The following is an 18,734-nucleotide window of genomic DNA, read 5'->3' as shown; positions in this document are numbered from 1 at the left end:
TGTATAAAGGGTGTGACAGTTGCACAGTAAGGTTGCCTAGGTTCTGCTAAAACAACTATTTGGCTGCAGAGGCAGTTATCTGTTCAGTTGTTTAAATTTCTAATTGTAACACATTTATAGCCTTCAGCAGAGCCTATAAAAAAAAGTGTTCAATCCCCTGATCATTTCTAAAGTTTTTATGTTCTATGGTCATCGAGCTTGGAATAACAAATATCATTTTGTTGTCTTGTTTTTTAACACTAATCAACTAAAGTATACAGTGAAAATATTTTTGCAAAGTGATTTAAATAAATTATAGTGCAAAAACACAAAATGAACAGCATAAATGTGACTCATATAAATAGTCTATGGTGCAGCCAGTTCTTTCCAGACTTGCGTAATAGTAACATGGAGATAACCTGTGTGTAGTCAATGAGGTTTCAAGTGAGCGGGGGTGGTAAAGTTTGCTGTAGGGATGTTTCCCTGGAACAGGTCCCGGAAGGCATGTAAAGGTAGAGGCTAAAATAAATAAAGCAAAATACAGAGAAATCCTAGAGGTACACAACTTAACAGAGTTGGAGAAGTTTTGAAAAGAGCAATGGATAAAAATAGTATTTTTAGAGTAAAATCCAAGAAAGTTTAATTTCAATATCTATTAAAGACATATAAAATGCTTATTATATCAAGACCAATTTCTCATGTCTAGGCAACAGAGAAACCTCTCTATCTGCTCAGTATGATGTATATAATGCATAAGGTCAAGTTTGATCCTGGTATGACATAATAAACGTTGGTCCAAAAGGTCACAGATGGGCCATGGGTCCGTTTCAAGAGGATGAAGACTGTATAGATCATAAGTGGCATAAAGGGAAGGACACTAAGAATTGGCCATTATATAATCATTCTATATAATCAGCCTTTTATGTGTTTTTAATAAAGAGTTAAGCAGAACTTCCCTTAAAAGCTTATAATTCACTTCCTCCTACCCTTATTGGAAATTTTATTGGTAGCCGATACCTTTTCTGACCACTACCCACTTTCGCTCTTTTTGCCCAAGCAAGAAGAACACAAGTTTGTTTCGCTATTTTAAGTGAGATATCAAAGAGTATATTTGGACAAGTGTAAAAAAAAAATAGGATCCATTATGATTTAATGTCCTATGACAGTGATGTCGAACCTTGGCACCCCAGATGTTTTGGAACTGCATTTCTGATTATGCTCATGCACTCTGCAGTGTAATTGAGCATCATGGGAAATGTAGTTCCAAAACATCTGGGGTGCCAAGGTTAGCCATCACTGTCCTATAATAAAATGTGAAACTTCCAAGGGGGTATATACCGCACAAGATGGCTACTGAAAGCAACAGCCAAGTCTGCAACACTTCACAAAGGTGCTTGTGTGTTTTAAGTGATAAGGCTTAAGGCTTTTATATTGATGAGTTTGTCTTCTGTTTTTGCAATAAAAAAGTGGAAGAAAAACGCATGACCATTAAATCCTATGGAACTTTTCACAATGGTCAGTAGCGAGTACATTGTGTTTTTCAATGTTCTGCTTGCTGCACTTTTGGTGCATGTTAATGCGGTAAATAAATGCACCAAAAACCCATCTCCCTATTGAGCAGTGTGAAAATAGCCTAATACTATTTACATCCCATTCATAGGGAGCACTTGCTGGGGAAAAATAATACATACTCTCATTTGGCCCAATTGTGTAACAGCTTAAATGTCATCTCTGCAAAATTCACCAACAACATTTCTTATGCTTTCTTTTATTACTTCTTTTGATTGTGTTTTTTGCTTCTGCCATAGAGCCCTAAAACATCCTTTGCACAAAGTTCCCAGCCTGATGAGATTCAAACATTACACCCAAGCAAGGAAGAAAAGCTAGTAATCGAGGCTTCAGTGCAGCGCAAAAGCCCCTCTCCTAAGAAGATCTCCCTGGACAAGAAAGCAAAGGAAGGTGCTCATTTGACAGATGATGGGGAAGATACAGCCAAAGATCATATTCAGCTTAATATGAAGAATGCACACCAGCCAAGCACAGGTCCAGCATCCCGGGCTGCTCATGGCAGCAGTAACTCAATTCCTTACATTGACTGCAGTGATGTAGATAGCGAGTATGATATTTACAGAGCGCTTTTGGTCCGCTCTCAGTCCCAAACAAATGACAATGATGAGATTGGATTTCATTGTAGTAATGGAATCTATCAAACAGATGATTATCCCAAACGTTCCAAACTGAGACAGCAAATTTCCTCTGTTAGGTCATCATCTAACATTATTGAGGAGTATATTGATGATGACTCAGCTGGTATGTCTTTTTATGCTGGTGGGAGTCCAAAAATGCCTAGGCACAGCTCTTTAATAGATGAAATGTTCAATGGGCCAGGCAGCCGTAGTCCCCTAGCTGCTCCTTTGTCTCCCAGTAGTAAAGGATCAAGTCCAAATATGAGTTTTAATAGGACAGGTTCTTCCAGTTATATCTCAGCAAATGCATACAATAAAAATAATGGGGTGGTGATTCCAGAAGACAATGAACTGGTTAGCCAAAGCTATGGCTATACCAGGTATAGCCCATCACTGGAGAGTGCACACATTCAGAAACTTAAGGCTGGTTACCGTAACCATTCTGATACTGATCCTTTTATTTTAAGTCCGGTGTCTTCCACACCAGTTACTGATCATAAAGATGAAGAGCAAAGGATAAGCCATCTTTCCAAAATGGCTGCCCTGGAAGCTAAAATGATGTCAAATGGCATTTTTGACACTAGACAACATAGGTGCAGCCCAGTATTGCGGCCAGCAACTCTACAAGAGCAAATGTGTGCTGTTCCCATGACTGATGGTTCTACCAGTAGTGGTAGTGAATCTAGCGATACAGATTCAGACATAGTTGATTCTTTCAGCCATCCACTTGTTTACGGAAACCCTATAGTGTTAAGCTCTTCACCAATGCCAAGAAATAACTACTCATTTGGTAGCCTTCAGCTGGAGGAATATGCAGAAGAGATGCATGATGAGGATACCGTCCTTAGTTTTAGTGATGAAGATGGTGCACATATTTTCAGCTGCTGAGCAGTTGAATAGGAAAGCATTCGTCTTGGCTGTTAAAAGTTGCACAGGCTAAAATTGTTTACGGCATGCTAGAAAAAGTGGTGTAGTTGGAGGTAGTTTGCACATTCTTTACTCAGTTCTAGAAGTAAATTAGGTATTGTATTATATAAGTTATTAGTATTGATGTTGCAGAGATTTCTTATTGGACCTTTGTACTGTAGTACAGTAGTAGCACTTACATTGATTTTTGTAGATGACTTGTTTGTAAATTTTTATTTGTTCACATAGGATAGCAGTGTTTGAAATGGATTTAGGGGCCACTCAAGTTGTTGAGCTTGATTTGCACTAATTTTTAAATGCAGCCTTTTTAAAGTCTGATGCTCAACCTCTTGTTTTAATGTAATTTAGCAAAAATAACTGGTGTTCTGGTGGTAACTGAACATTAAACTTTAGTGCCACGGTTATACTGTAAGCCATACTTGTGATAAGACGTATTGTTTAGATTAGATATCGAATATATTTTCATTATTCAGTGCCTATTGTTTATTATGAAGTGATACAGTGCTGCAGGGTAGAGTCTATTCTCACATGATATTTTGTAGTTTTACCCACGCTTTGAAAGGGGGTATTTTTCACAGTTTGAGTACTTTACTACTATATATTTTGAGAGGATACTACATCTCAAAATATTTGTATATGTTATGCTCAGTTAATGCTATTTCCTCCTTTAATTTCACTTAGTAATTGTGCATTGAATTATCTTTAGGAATTATTTGCATAGCATATATTGGAACGTTAAAGCGCCTTTAATTTTAACATTCTGTTAAAAGTCGGTCTCGTTGGTCCCTTTTTATATGATATCAACTAACAAAGCCACCTCAGCCCTGGCTAAGAGATAGGAAGGCAGACTCTGAAGCAAGATTGCGTTGTATGTAATAATGCTTTACTATTATACCGGTGCTAGTAACATTTCATACACTATACTACATTAGTTGGCTAATGAAAATGACAGTCACTTTAAACTAATATGTGAAAAAAAACTAATAAAAATGATTGTTTTCCCAAATTGTTAACCTAGCCATGACTGATCCTAGAAGATAAATTATTGTACAGGATACAAAATAGTCCTAATAGTGGAGTTGAGCAAGGAAGAGAGAGAAGGAGCATTTGTGGTGTCTGCAAGGAGCAGGATGCACGTTTATGCAAATCCTCATTTGGCTTCCTTCTTAATAGCCATCTGTTGACTGAAGTATGTGATTATCTTTAGGGTTTTACAAATTATATGACAGACAAGCCATTTTTTTTTCAACATTCCTGGGTGGTTTTACACATCTGCAAAATGCCACGAACACATGGGCTGCTTGTATCCAATGTGTTGTGCCCTTTACTTTTTAGTTTTCCAAGCAAGCTTTGAACACTAATGATGTGGTGTATAACCCTGGAAAGTTCACTCTCATTCTTGTCATTTGTTAACATACTATAAAGTCAGATATCTATATATTTTTTTTTTAAGCACTGCTTTTGTCTGCATGTACTGTACCTCAAACAAAGGATATGGAAGGGGCTGCTGTCTTCATCCTCCAGCATGTTTTATCCTCTGTTACTTACATTTTTCCTGGTCTCGTTTTAATGTTTCTTTCTTTAAATTACCCCTTTATGAATACATGGCCCTTACCCTGCAACAACAGTGATCTAGTCAGCCAGGGTTTTAACACATTTTGTATTCTTTATAACAATGCCTAGTTTCTGCTATGGGCCTTTAATTCAAGTGTAACTGGAGACAAAATGTTTACTTTATTAATTCTGGGTAGAGTGAAGAAGGATTAGAACTCCTGTCAGGTTTGTATTGCTTTTTGTGCCGCATTAGAAAATTTCAGCCTCTCTATTTGTCCTTTTTACCGTTATCACCAAAAGTAAAAGAAAATCCCAAATTTTGGGTTGACATCAGAACACTTAACAGAGGGGAAATCTTCCAATGAAGACACTAGTTCTGGGTGACACACTGGGATTCCCCCACTTTGGAGTGATTTCTTTTCACTTCCTGTTTGGCTATGGGACAGGAAGTGAAGGGAAATCACCCCAATGGAACACTAATGGCAAAAAAAAACCTGACGGGGGTCACAATCTTCCCCGACTCTATCCTAAAATGGGAAGAAAAAGTTTTGCCTTTTGTTACACTTTAATGTATTATCAAAATTCAGCCAAGTCAGTTTCAACTGAACTTGAAAGAGAATTTTATTTTATTTTATTTGATATCATGAAGGCTAATCTTCAAATTCACTTGTAATGTCTTCTGCATTCTAGAATAGCACCTGCTAAACAGTTGTACTGGCTATCCTCATAGTTGTTGGACTGAAATGGAGATAAACAGAGTTATGCCTTACTTTCTCCATGCTTTTCTCTATCTGTCAGCTGTGAACACGCAGATTTCCCTTACTGCCTAGAAGTCCTTCTTTGTTTATATCTTCTTTTTTACACTCTGGCCTTTATCAAAAAGAAACTAGGGTAGGTAAAGGGAAAACATTTTTTAACACTGCTTTTTCTGTGATTTGTCTTAAGATTGCTGTTACCATGGCAAAGATCACTGATGTTCATCTGGGAGGGGCATTTTTTAAAAAGCACTACATTTATGACCAAGGTGTAACAATGGTTTTTACACTGAAACAAGCAAAAAGAATGTTGTACTGTGTTAACAGGGAACAAATGTTGCACTGTATTAGCAAGAAAGCTTTAATGGCCAACTAAAGCCACAGGCACCATGCACACTAGCATTTTTTTCAGCTAAAAGAACGCTGGATAAAAAAATGCTGGCAAAAGCATTTTTTAGTAGCGTTAGCAGTTTTTGCAGCTATTGAGCATTGAGCATTTCTTCTGCTGGAAAAAACGCTCCAAGAAGCTCTATGCTGAAGCTTAAAAAAATGGTAATAGCCTAAGTTAGTATCCATGGACACATCGGATAACATTATTTAGCTTATAGGAGCAGAAAAATGCTAATATCAGCTTCTAAGAGCTTAAAAAATTGCAACTGTGCATGTAGCCTAAATCTTTGAACGACTAACAGATAATATGCCTAACAAAGATGTTGGTCTAATAAGTGGTATTGTTTGCCATTAAAAGGTATCACTGTTACAGAATATTCACTACTCAAACATGTTTGTGATGACATATTTGCACTAGTGAAAAATACTCTGTTACACCATGGACAGCAGTTGTAGTATGAGATGGTGACACCTCTGTGACATTACTACATGAGTGTACTGGCTGAGAAAGTCACTGGCTCCCCATGTTATGTTCAGCTTGGTGAATTTCTGTGCATGTAATGCATTGCTTAACTTCAACAATGCCAAAAACTTTACCTATATCCAACCTACTGTACAACTGTCATTTGTTATCTGTTTTTGTCAATTTGCTGACCATCTGTGGTGATAACATAGTCACTGGGTAAGATGTTAACATACACTAGATTTTCTGCCTACTGTGCTTCTCTGTATTTCATGCTTAAAAACATCTGCATTTTATTCACTGGTGCAAAGTAAAGATAGTGACCTCTGCTTCTCTCTTATGTGCAAACTTTCTTGCTAAAAGCTCATTGCAATGGCTTTCACATGATTAGAAGTTTTGACCAAATTTCTTTACCAATTTTCAATTTACCTGTGCTTAGGTTATTTTTAGACACACTGTTAGGTGTGTTGTCTCAAATCTTTGAACAGAATCATATGACACTAGATGACTGAGCTACATGCAGACATAGTCATATGAAGAATTGAAGTACACGCTATTGAAATTCTTGCCTTTTTCAACATATTGGAAGTGGACATTATTACCGACATTAGATCTTTATTTAAACAGTGCACACAGATAAAGGTGATAGGCTTGAACAAGAGCTCAATAAAAATGTGCCTTTCTAAACCATTTACTCAACAAAACTATAAATAGATGTAATGGTGTACATTGAAAACAGCAAGTGCACCCTTGGAATCAAAAGCTGATGTTGTCACATGTAGCGGAAATGACTTCTTTGTAGGCATTTTGTATAACTGCCCTACAGTTTCTTATGGGTTTCCTTGCATGAACTGCTCATATCAACCCCCACCCCCTAAAAAAAATATCAATGGGAATAAAATCACTTCTTTAACTAGGAGAATCCGTAACCCTCTATTTCTTTTTTTTTCTGAGCCATCCCTGGTGCATTTGCTGGTGTGCTTTGGAACGTTCTCATGTTGAAAGACTCAAATACAGTCTTTAATGTTAGCACAGATGGCCTTATTATTATCAAGTATGCTTTGAGCTCATGCAGAATGTAAAGTTGACTCGAAGACTGTGAGCTGCCAGGCACTGAAGCAGCAAAGCAGCCCCAAATTATAACATTCCACCATCATGCTTCGCAGTTATGAGTCTAAGCTCCTGAGATACTGTCTTCAGTCTGTGGTAAATAGGTCTACAGTTACTGTGACCAAACTCAATCTTTGACACACATTGTTCCAGAACACCAGGTCTTTGCCTGTAGGGTTCATGGAAGACTGCAATCTTGTTATGCTCTTTTTGATCAGCAAAAGCTATGCATTGACACATGTCTCACACAGGTTGAATTGATGCAATGTATTTCTAACTGTGGATGCATGCACTTTTGCTCTTGGGTTTAATTTGCTGGGCCAGCCAGTTCTGGACAAATTAGCAATTGTTTGCAATCTAAACTTGTAGATTATTTTCTTTATTGTTTTTTAAATCATTTGACAATCTTTTTAAATACATAAACATAGGCATTCACAGCTTTCTGAGAGCCTTGGGGTTTTTTTTGTTTTTTTATCCGGACATGGTGAGACAGGTTCCACCTGCACATTTCCCAAGGTAGGTTCACACATAGGTTCACACATATGTGGGTTGAAGAATGCATAGTAATCGCATGCATTCCACAACCCACAGGGTTTGGCAGACGTGCCATTATTAATGGCACCCCCATGCATCGGGAAACTCTGTGTGGGTCTACCATGCAGTTCCATGCTACCATGTTTTTATAAAAAGGGTCATAAGCTTTTTCCACATGTTTCTTGCTGGTACAGCAGCCCATTCACATGAATGGGTTGCTGTACCCAGTCATACAGGGCACACAGGACCCGCATATGTGTGAACCTAGCCTTAGAAGTTTGTGATCTGGAACACAAAATTCGCTCTAATTTCTACTATAGAAATGCTACTCTAATTTCGTAGATTTAAAGTGGTGGTAAGTGTAGGGTGCACTTACTTTTTCTCTCTCTGTATTTGGCAAATTAAATCATGGAAATGAATACACCATAGAAATGTTATTTGTCATTTGTGCAAGTATATCACCTTTATCAGTGGGCACTATTCAAATCTGGATCTAATGTTTGCCTGATCAAATATGTTGAAAAAGTCAATAATTTCCACATGTATACTTTTTTTTACATGACTATAACTACATCTAAATAGCTGAACATATCTGTACATTGAATTCATGTACAGAAGAAAACAGGCTAAAACATTAGCAGTATGAGCTTGAGCTCTTTGTAATGAATGTTTAGGAATGTACGCCAACAGCATTATGGCTGAATATTTTGCCATTATTATGGTTTTCAACTGATTTTGACCTGTTAATGAGTTTTTTTGTCTTGGTTCTTCCTCCTGCTCCTACATATACCTTTGTATATATTTGTGGCTAAAAAAGATCATCTTTATCTTGAAATCTTCAGATTTTTGGAAACAGTGGGTTTTAAGAAACATTTAAAAAGTAATCTTTAATTAGCCAGTAATCATCTTAGACTACTCTCATTAGCAATATTTGCTATGCTAGCAAATGTAAAATGTTTGCTTTAAGGAACAAATATTTTTTGGCTTGCCGCTGCTATTACATACTCCTCTGTGTATTTTTTAATAACTACACTGTGTGCTTTTGGGTTCTGGGAAGATTCTGTAAGCAGTTTTAGGTCATTATTCAACTGAGAGATTCTTAAACAGCTAATTGTAACTTACAGTTACCGATGTTATTGAATTCTTTAGTATGTCCACCCAAGTGCAGGCCCAGTTATTCTTACAAGTAATCATTAACACAGCAGAAGGCTGAAAAATATGTTCACTTTTGAAATACAGTTAATAATTATAAGGCTTTACTACTGGCTGGCCTGATTCAGCACATTGTGTTCAAGTGTTAAAAAGATTGGGAGACTAAAGAAGTTCACTTTAATAACCCTTTAAGAATGCCTTTAAAAATGTAAGGCAGTAGATTTTAAATTTTGTTCTAGGAGGGTTGAAAAAATGTTTTGCTCATAAGAGAGAAAAGTTTATATATATATATATATATATATATATATATATACATATATATATATATATATATATATTATAAAAAGGCTATAGAATTCTACCCAACATAAATCTGTGTTAAGGTGCCATATACAGAAAATATTTAAAGTGAAACTATTTTTTTTACTTATTAATCAAGTATACAAAAAGCCTATACATTGCAATTACATCTGTAAAATGCTTTAAATATAAAAACCTGGCTAATAACAATTGCATTTAGATTTAAGCTAGTTACTTACATATGCCTCTAAATAGATGTAATTGCAAATTAATTTCCACATCCTGGCCAATGAATTGTAGTAACTTTGTCTTCTCAGCTTCTAAAGGATATAATTAATTTTCATGGTCTCGTGTAATTTTCGTTTAAATGTAAATTGCTTAATTTTTCATGAGATCACCTTCTTTTTGGATATGTATGTAGTGGAAAGTCTTTGGACAAGTTCTGATTTCGTTTGTGACGGTAAATAGATTTAGTGAACTGTAGGCTAGGTTGTTGGTAGTTTGTTCATGAAGTGAAGATTTTTGCATGCTTTTTAATCTTTAGATTTGTGAATGACCAAGATTTTCTATGCCCTCACACTGTTGCCTGTCTTGTGTAAGTTGGTGCTAGAGTATTCTGTTTTTATTTTATGGCACCAGTTGGTTTGGATATTTGCTTTTACCCTTTTTCATTTCCCAGTGTGTGCAAGGAGCCAGTGTCTTTGCAGATATAGGTGAATGGGTAAACATACTCTTAACTGTTTTTTTGATACTTAGCAAAGTAGGATTCAAGTCAATAATTAATACAGTTCCTGTGATACACATATACTTCAAAATGTTTAAATTTGTAATACTGGTTTTTAGCATCAATAAAATTGGCACACTTTTGTGTAATTTCTTCCTGAAGTGTGTGTTTAATATTGTTTTGTAGATTTAGAACTGCACGTGGCCATTTTTCCAGACACACTGAAAAACTCCACCCTAACAACCTAAATAGAAAGCAATATAATATTGTCCAATAATGAATTATTAGTGAAGTCAAGTCAGTTCTGTTTTAGGCTTATTATATATCAATGACATATGTCCCTACTAGCACCTTTATTGGGGTGCTGGCACACATACTGTAGCATGAAAAGCACCCCACTGCTGAGTTCAGTTTCAGTAAAGATAACCTGCTTGCTTATTTTAGACAGAGCAAATCAAGTGCTGCAATCTAGCATACAGAATTCTTCAATATTTTACTTCATCACATGATCGGCAGTAGCAGATCTCTGTATTTTACAATAAATGTTGCAAATAATGTTAATTTTATACGTTTTAAAATGGATAACATTATTTTGCTGCTAATCATTTTCTACATGACAATTTACTCCTATAAGCACTATGGGTTGGCCAAAGAGACAGCACAGAAGAGCTATGTGCTTTAATGCACAATGTGTCTAAACCTTTGAATTGAGCCCTTCAATGAGCAATGAGTCACTGGGATGACTCACTGAGTCTTTATCAAAGAAACCAAGAGCTTTTAGAACCAGAACCTTTAGAACCTGAAATCACCCCACCCAGTGCATACTTCTCCAATGGTATTTACAGCCATGAAAAAATCTCCTCTGGTGCTAGCTTCCCGCGCGCAGTAACTCCCAATAGGCATCATGGAGCTATACTTCTAGCACAGGGGTGCCCATCCTTTTGAAGGGCGAGAGCTACTTTAGTGACTTGGTAACCAGTCGTGGACCACAATGAGCGGAGTGGGTGGATGTCAGGTCCGTATCCACTCTGCATATGCAGAGCAGACAGCGCTTGCTCTACTCTATGGGCCCTCCGATCCAATATGCCTAGACGGATTGGAGGTAGGCAGGTGTAAATGGACATAAGGCAGACCTGATCGGACAGATCACGTGAAAGGTACCTAAGACTGCTTTCACACTGATGTGCTGCGGTTTACAGACACCGCAGGTGCAGCGCCGTGCACCAGTGGTTTTCCTACGGGTTATCTGCACTTTGCCATGGAATTCTATTATATTCTGCAGGTGCGCTTTCTGAAAGTGCACCAAAACTCCTGCATTCAGTAGTAGTACCCACAGGTTGTAACAGAAGTCTATGGCTCAGTGCAGGTAACCCGCTGGTGCACTTTGTTGCACCTGCAGATCAGTTTGAAAGCAGCCCAGAGTGTGATTTTTAATGAAAAAAATCTAAACTTCAAACACAATTTTCACTTCATGAATCACCCTGCAGGTATTGCCAGCTGTTCCTGTCCCATCCGTAATGCATTTGGCATCACGCCGCCTATGACAGGAGCTGGTGCTATTATGGAAGCATAGGCTCTGCTCTCTACTACAGCTGCATTCTTCTGCTCCATTCTCAACACTGATACTCTGGAATGGTGGGGCGAAAACCCAAGATCTGTGTTTGCCGATCCACCATCCTAGAACAGGAGATCACAGGCCACATAAGAGGGCACCCCTATTCTAGCATCTCTGCTGTAGAAGTACAGCTTCATAATTGTCTGTGTAAGGGTGTTACTACACAGATGTGGCTTGCACTGGGGAGGATTTCTGCTTGGAGGATGTAAAGGTCACCACAGCGAGGTAAGTATGCACCATGGTGGGAAAGTTGTAGGTTATATTAGCTTAGGGGCTAGGGAGGGAGGCTGAGAGTTTTTCTACAAAAAGAGTAGTTGTACTTAAAGTGTTGATTGACAAAACTTGGTGAATAAAATTCCCAAAATGCATGGACAAATAGTGATCTTTTATTGTACAAACACTGGGAATGCCACAGTTAACGCTGAAGTTCCATGAGGTGCTCCACTGCTGTACTGGCTTTCTATAGCTGACACCTATGAAGATTCTCACATTTCCTTCTTACACATTTTGGAAGTGTTCTTGTAAATCTTTTCCCTAACCTTCTTGAATCCACAATCTTACAGTTGTGATAAGATTGGGGACTTTTTCCTAGGCACAGGCTAATCAGGTTTCTTCTGAATGGCACTCGCATTTCCTTTCAAATTGTCAAGACCTGATGTGCTATTTGTTTGCCCATCACTTCTTATCCTGTGTGTATTTTTCTTCATTGAATGAATGACTAGCTATGCTAGTATCTCTGTCGCAAGCGTTCAGTGGAGCATGAATGGAATTACGTCAAAAGGTATACTGTGTCTGTTATGTGTAGTACTGGCAATGTAGTCCTTCCAGCCTTTGTCATTTGTCCCAGCTGAAGTGGCGTTTTGTCAATTAGTAGACCTCTGTAGATTCTCTCTTAACACGTGTCCTTTCTGTAATGTAGTTGCTAAGCAGATTCACTCCCTCATATATTGTGTCCTGTCTAATGTCTAATTTGTAAAAACAATTGAAATGATCCTATAGCTCAAACATAAGCTAAATATCCCATTTTATAATAATTCTAGCACGCTGGAGAAAGTGAACCCTGCTTTGATAATTTGCAGAGCATATCCTTCAGGAGAACTAAATATGGGGCATTAGTCTATGGGCCAATGTGTTTTTATTTATTTTTTGTTTTGTTTTTTTAATCTTGTAATTATTAGTCAGTGGATAAATTTGTTTCTTGGGGATTAAGCCCACTGTATCAGATCTGTGTGTATGTCTAATAGAGTGCTTGTGCTTTAGAGTAGGTTTGATATTTTATGTTTAGTTTGGATTAAAAAGTACAGCACACTTAATAAGTATCTTTGTTGCTTATAGGTTCGTTAACAGGGAGTCCCCACCTTTCAGAACTGTCAATTAATTCTCAAGGAGCAACAACAGGGCTAAACTCTACATTATCTCCAAACCTAAGTCCTGATGGAAAGCCTTCCTCTCCTCTCATCAGTCCATTGCTGAATGAGCCCATCTGCATCAGAACTGACGATGAGGAGGATAGCCGGAAAAAGGTACTCTTCTGCCTTTTCTATTTTGATCCTTCTGACATTTTTATGCAATGGCACACAGATTTTTTTCTTGTGTATATGTTCAGATGTAAAAATGATACAGTGTACACGATTCGGTTGATCATACAAGATGAAAACTGAAGAAAGAAATCCAAAACAATGTAATTGATCTAAACCCAGCCACAAAGGGTTGAAATCTTGGCCAGTTCAGCATGAATGAGATTTGAGGCATGTATAGGCAGGTTGAATGTACCCAAGTTTATCGATCAATCAATTTGGGTACAATCAGCCTGCCTGAATTGACATGAGATTTTAGCTAGCAGCTGTTATAGCAGCTAGCACAAATCACTCTGTTCAGCGGGAGGGATTCCCCTGTACAATCCTGGTTGCAGGAAAGACATTCGATCTGTCTATTGCTGTTTTTATTTGGAAATGTTTGGCAGATTAATCTTTGTGAATAGCAAAGAAAAATATCAATTTGTCAAAGCTTTTCCTAAATGATACCTTAAAGTTCAATTGAAGCCTTGGAAATATCAATTTAACCAAACAGTTAATGTATAAATAGTCCCCATTTTTACAGTCTTACTTTAGCTTTCAATTCAGCAGTTGTGTAAGATGTTTAAATACGATCTAGGCACCAGAAAATATGCAACATTGTCAGTAATAATTCACATAGACCTGGCCAGATACAGTTAGGGCCATATATATTTGGATTTGGCACAATTCTAGCTTTTTTGGGGGTATTTACCAAAACATATTCAAGCTTTAGTTATATAATGTAGTGGTTCTCAACCGTGTCCTCACCCAACAGGTCATGTGTGCAGGTTTTCCTTTATCTTGCACAGGTACTCTAAATCAGAGTCAATGGCTTGGTATTTTGGACAGCTATTTTAGGGTATGTACATCCAAATCGGAAGAAGGGTTTAGGAATTACAGCTCTTAAGAAAAGCCATCCCCCTTTTTCAGGGGAACAAAAGTAATTGGACAATTGGATCAAAAGCTGTTTCATGACCAGGTGGTGGGCTACTCCTTCTTTATTTATCAGTTAAGCAGGTAAAAGGTGTGGAGTTGATTATAAATGTGGTATTTGCATTTGGAATCTATTGCTTTGAACCTACCTCATGCATTCAAAAGAGCTGTCCTTGCAAGTTAAACAAGCCATTGTAAGGCTTCTAAAAAAGGAACGAATTCATCGGAGAGATAGGAGCAACATTAGGAGTGGCCAAATACACAGTTTGGTACATTCTGAGGAAAAAACAATGCACTGGTGAGCTTAGAAACATAAAATGGCCTGGGTGTCCACAGAAGACAAAAGTGGTGAATGATCGCAGGATCTTCTCTATGGTAAAGGAAAACTCATTCACAACATCCAGACAAGTGAAGGGTGCTTTCTAGGAGGTGGGCGTATCATTGTCAAAGTCTACAATCAAGAGCAGACTTCACAAGAGAAAATACAGAGGGTTCACCACAAGGTGCAAACCATTCATAAGTCTGAAGAATAGAAAAGCCAGATTAGACATCTAAAGAAAAAAGCCAGATCAGTTCTGGATAAGTTAGTTGCAGTTAGAGCCTGGCAAAGCATCAGAAAGGAGGAAACCCGGTCTTTGGTAATGTCCATGGGTTCCAGACTTCAGGCAGTCCTTTCCAGTAAAGGATTCTCAACAAAATATTAAAAAATAACATTTTATTTATGATTATATTCACTGTCCAATTACATTTGAGCCCTTGAAAATGGAGGGACTGTGTATAAAAATGGTTACAGTTCCTAAAATTTGTACTTGATATTTATGTTCAACCCCTTGAATTAAAGCTGAAAGTCTACACTTCAAACTAATTTGGATTGTTGCATTTTATTTTTATTCTGGTGGCAGACAGAGCCAAAAGTTTGAAATGTGTGCCGGTGTCCAAATATATATGGACCTAACTGTATGTCCCACCCTGTCTCTGATATAAAAGTCTTTCTGAGGACAGTTGTGATGAGGGGTATGGCTGTTGCTCAGCTATGCCATTTCAGAGCACTTGAAAAGTGTTGTTTTTAGTGAGGTTATAATGAATATTTTAAATCTTGCATATAAAAGTGTAAGAAAAACTGCGTGTGTTGCCTGTTGCAACCTGTGTATTTTCTGACAAGGTGATCTTATTGATATGGGAAAAACACACAGTTGTTCTACAGACTCTTTAAAGCCCAGCACCAGCCAAAACAGGCATCTAGTCTATATTGCTGTCTGTGTTTCCCCTCCCCTTATGCCACACATCAGAAAGAGATGTGAAATCTCTCCACCAGGGGTAAAGACATTAACCAAAAAATGTTTGGGTGAAGAGCCTCTGCACTTTATGGTCCTATGCACACTGGGCATTTACCCAGCTCTTCTAAATGCCTTTCTTCAGACAGGAGAAAAGCAGAGTTAAAAACGCACCTAAAGCTACCTTTTTTTTGCAAACGCGTTTAAGCACATCAAGCGCTTGAGCTTTCATTTCATTGGCAAGGATATGAATTTATTCTGGCCATTGAAATTAATGTAAAATCAAATGCTTGACCATACTAACGTGTTTAGGTGTGTGTCCGGCGTTTTCGTTCGCAGCAAAATGCTCCTCTTCTGAATGCACAGGCTCTGGGTTTATTTTCAGTCTCTAAATGCCTGTAAATGACTATATGTGAATGGGACACATAGGCTAACATGGAGGAGCATTTAGAAGCAGAAAAAGTCAAATACCCTTAAAAGTGACTTTTTTGATGCCTGATGTGTGCATTAGGCCTGTTTCTTGTACTGGTGACAAAAGTAACAAATGAGGACATTTCCCCAACAGTTAATCAGACAGCAAAAAACCCTTATAGAGTTCTTCAGGCATGTTTCACATGGACTTCAGCTTGTATAAGCGTAGGGTGAGCAGCAAACATTATTGAAGCTTTTAAGTATTATTCAGCTCCAGTTTGTAAATGTTGAACACAGATTCTAATGAGAGCATTGATTGTCACTTTAAACAAGCTGCTAGCAATATTCACTACTTGAAGCTTGTTGAAAGCCTTCTGAAGTTTGCTAGTGACTTATGTAGACACTTATGTGACAATCTGCATGCCCATTAAAGTGGAACTGCTAGAGTCCTACTAGATCACTTCAGGTTGGCCCCTTTTGCAGGTATAGCTTCGTAAAATATTGAAAAGGAGTGCCTATACTGTTTAAAATCCAGGAATATAATGTCTCGCCCTACTCTGCACATGCTCATTTGCTCGCTAGTTTTTGGCACTGTGCTGAATTTGTTAAGGCAGATTTGCTGACAGCCTAAAGACTTAGTGCTGCTCAGGGGCTCTGGGCTTCAGAAAAATGGCACCCTCCAGCAAGAAGAAATGGGAACAATGGTGAAGGCAATTTACAGTACAAACTAATTTTGGTAGCATATTTATTCATGTAGAATGTATGTTCCTTGCTAAAGAATGCTCTTTTTTTTTTTTTTTAATCAAGTTGTTATGGGTAAAGTTCCGCTTAAGATGTGTATAATGTTTCCAAACAGCAGCTATGGGCACTCTAAAGGCTTAGAGAAAGCTGATTGAAGCTTGCTGATAGCTTTGCAAAGGCTTGCTGTTCATATTGCTCTTATGCAAGCTGAAACACATGTGAAACAGGCCTAAGACTTCTTAACTTTATTCAAAATTTGTTTTGGCTAAAGCTGGGCTTTAATACACAAGACTTGGCTTGTCTTTTCTGTGAAAAATGAAGGCATTAATAATGCACTTTTGCAGACCTGGTTGGAAAACTGCATGTTGCCTAAACCTGTTCAAGAGAAGCAAATGAATGAATTGCTACTGCTCAATATGAAATGTTTCCTTTCTGTTCACTATTACATTTTTCTCTCCGCAGAGATTTCCAACTGACAAAGCCTACTATATTGCAAAGGAGGTTTCAACTACAGAGTGCACCTATCTTAAAGATCTTGAAGTCATTACAGTGGTAATATCCACTTTTATTGCAAAGTACATTGATCCATATGTTCAAACTTACATTCACTATTCTTCAGTAAATGGTTGAACACCATTAGACAGTATCTTTGTTATAGTGTTCTCCTTTAACCTTTGACTTCTCTTTTCTCTTTAAATGTGTGATCCACAGTCTTAAAGCTGATTTCCAGGTTATATCTACCTTTAAATAGTTAATTTGGACCAGGCTGGTCCAAAATAAATATTTACTTCGTTAACCGTTTCTGCAGCTGGGTATAATGAATCAACTGTATGCAACCTCATCTGCATACTGTATACAGCTCTGTGTTCTGGCAGCAGGACAAGACCTTCCCTCTTCCAGAACATAACAGAGTTGGGCTGAGGACTGCTCAACCGTTCAGTTGAAGCTTTGTATTCATTCATAGAGTACAAAGCTTCCTCTGAATGGCTGAGCAACACTCAGCCTGACTTGATTATGTTTTGGGAGCTGGATGGGAAAATCTCAAACAGTACAGTATGCTGTATGCAACTGAGACTACATATACTTTATACTGCAATTACAGCCGCTGCTACTGTTGGTTAGTTAGCTTGGTTCACATGACCTATTTTAAAGTCATATAAAACCTGGAGATCAACACTTCCTCTGGCAAATGCATTTTTTTTGTCTTATACACAATCACCAGTAGAAACTTTATGTTCCTCAAGACACAGATTTCCTTAAACATGAGGCTACATATTTACTGTATGTCTGAAAGTCTGAAAGATATGTATGTCTGAAAGATAATGTTTGTTTCTCTGAGCAACCAATCAGATTCATGTACTAGTAATAGAAAGTGAGTATCTGGTTGTTGATGACAAAGGTAGGTCTTTAAATCATGTAGCTAGACTGCACATATGCCTATGTGGCAAAATGTCCTTGTTCTGTATCCACTTGAAAACTTAAAAAAAAAAAAATCACTAATGAGCATTTGCAATACTTTGAATTTGCACTCTTTATATATTGCAGCCTTACCACTTGAGAGTTACTTTTATTATAATTAATAATATTCTTGCCCTATCAGCCCAGTGCAATTATCAGGCTACATTGTCAACTACAGTGCCTTGAAAATTATTCATACCCCTTGACATTTTACACATGTTACAATCAAAAATGTATCTTATTGGGGTTTTATGTGATAGAGCAACACAAAGTGGCACATAATTGGGAAGTGGAAGGAAAATTGCAAATGATTTTCTACATTTTTTTACAAATACATTTCTAAAAAAAGTGGGATATGTATTTGTATTCAGTCCCCTTTACTCTATACCCCTATCTAAAATCTAGTGGAACCAATTGCCTTCAGAAGTCATCCAAAAATGGAAAGAATATGATACAACTGCAAACCTACCAAGACATGGCTGTCCATCTAAACAGACAGGCCGTGCAAGGAGAGCATTAATCAGAGAAGCAGCCAAGAGGCCCATGGTAACTCTGGAGGATCTGCAGAGATCCACAGCTCAGGTGGAAAAATCTGTCCAAACGAATACCAATAGCCGTGCATTCCACAAATCTGGCCTTGTATGAAAGAGTGGCAAGAAGAAAGCCATTGTT

General features: G+C 37.7%; 1 protein-coding gene across 4 annotated transcripts in view; it reads left to right on the top strand.

Moving 5' to 3' along the window:
- The window catches only part of FARP1 (FERM, ARH/RhoGEF and pleckstrin domain protein 1), a 271,079-nt gene that overhangs the window by 219,686 nt on the left and 32,659 nt on the right, over positions 1 to 18,734 (top strand). For 2 of the 4 annotated variants that reach the window (XM_077482993.1, XM_077482992.1), the window contains exons 13-15: positions 1,788 to 2,022; positions 13,025 to 13,212; positions 17,067 to 17,156. In XM_077482993.1, coding sequence (XP_077339119.1) covers positions 1,788 to 2,022; positions 13,025 to 13,212; positions 17,067 to 17,156 — 513 coding nt within the window. The remainder of the gene's footprint in view (positions 1 to 1,787; positions 2,023 to 13,024; positions 13,213 to 17,066; positions 17,157 to 18,734) is intronic. The other 2 variants (XM_077482994.1, XM_077482995.1) reach the window with 2 other exon arrangements.

This window comes from Lithobates pipiens, unplaced genomic scaffold (assembly GCF_037356315.1).
Source record: "Lithobates pipiens isolate NorthernLeopardFrog02 unplaced genomic scaffold, aLitPip1_a1.2 Scaffold_16, whole genome shotgun sequence".
Taxonomy (NCBI): domain Eukaryota; kingdom Metazoa; phylum Chordata; class Amphibia; order Anura; family Ranidae; genus Lithobates; species Lithobates pipiens.
The sequence above is the reverse complement of the archived record's forward strand: the minus strand, read 5'-3'. Positions and strand labels throughout refer to the sequence as shown.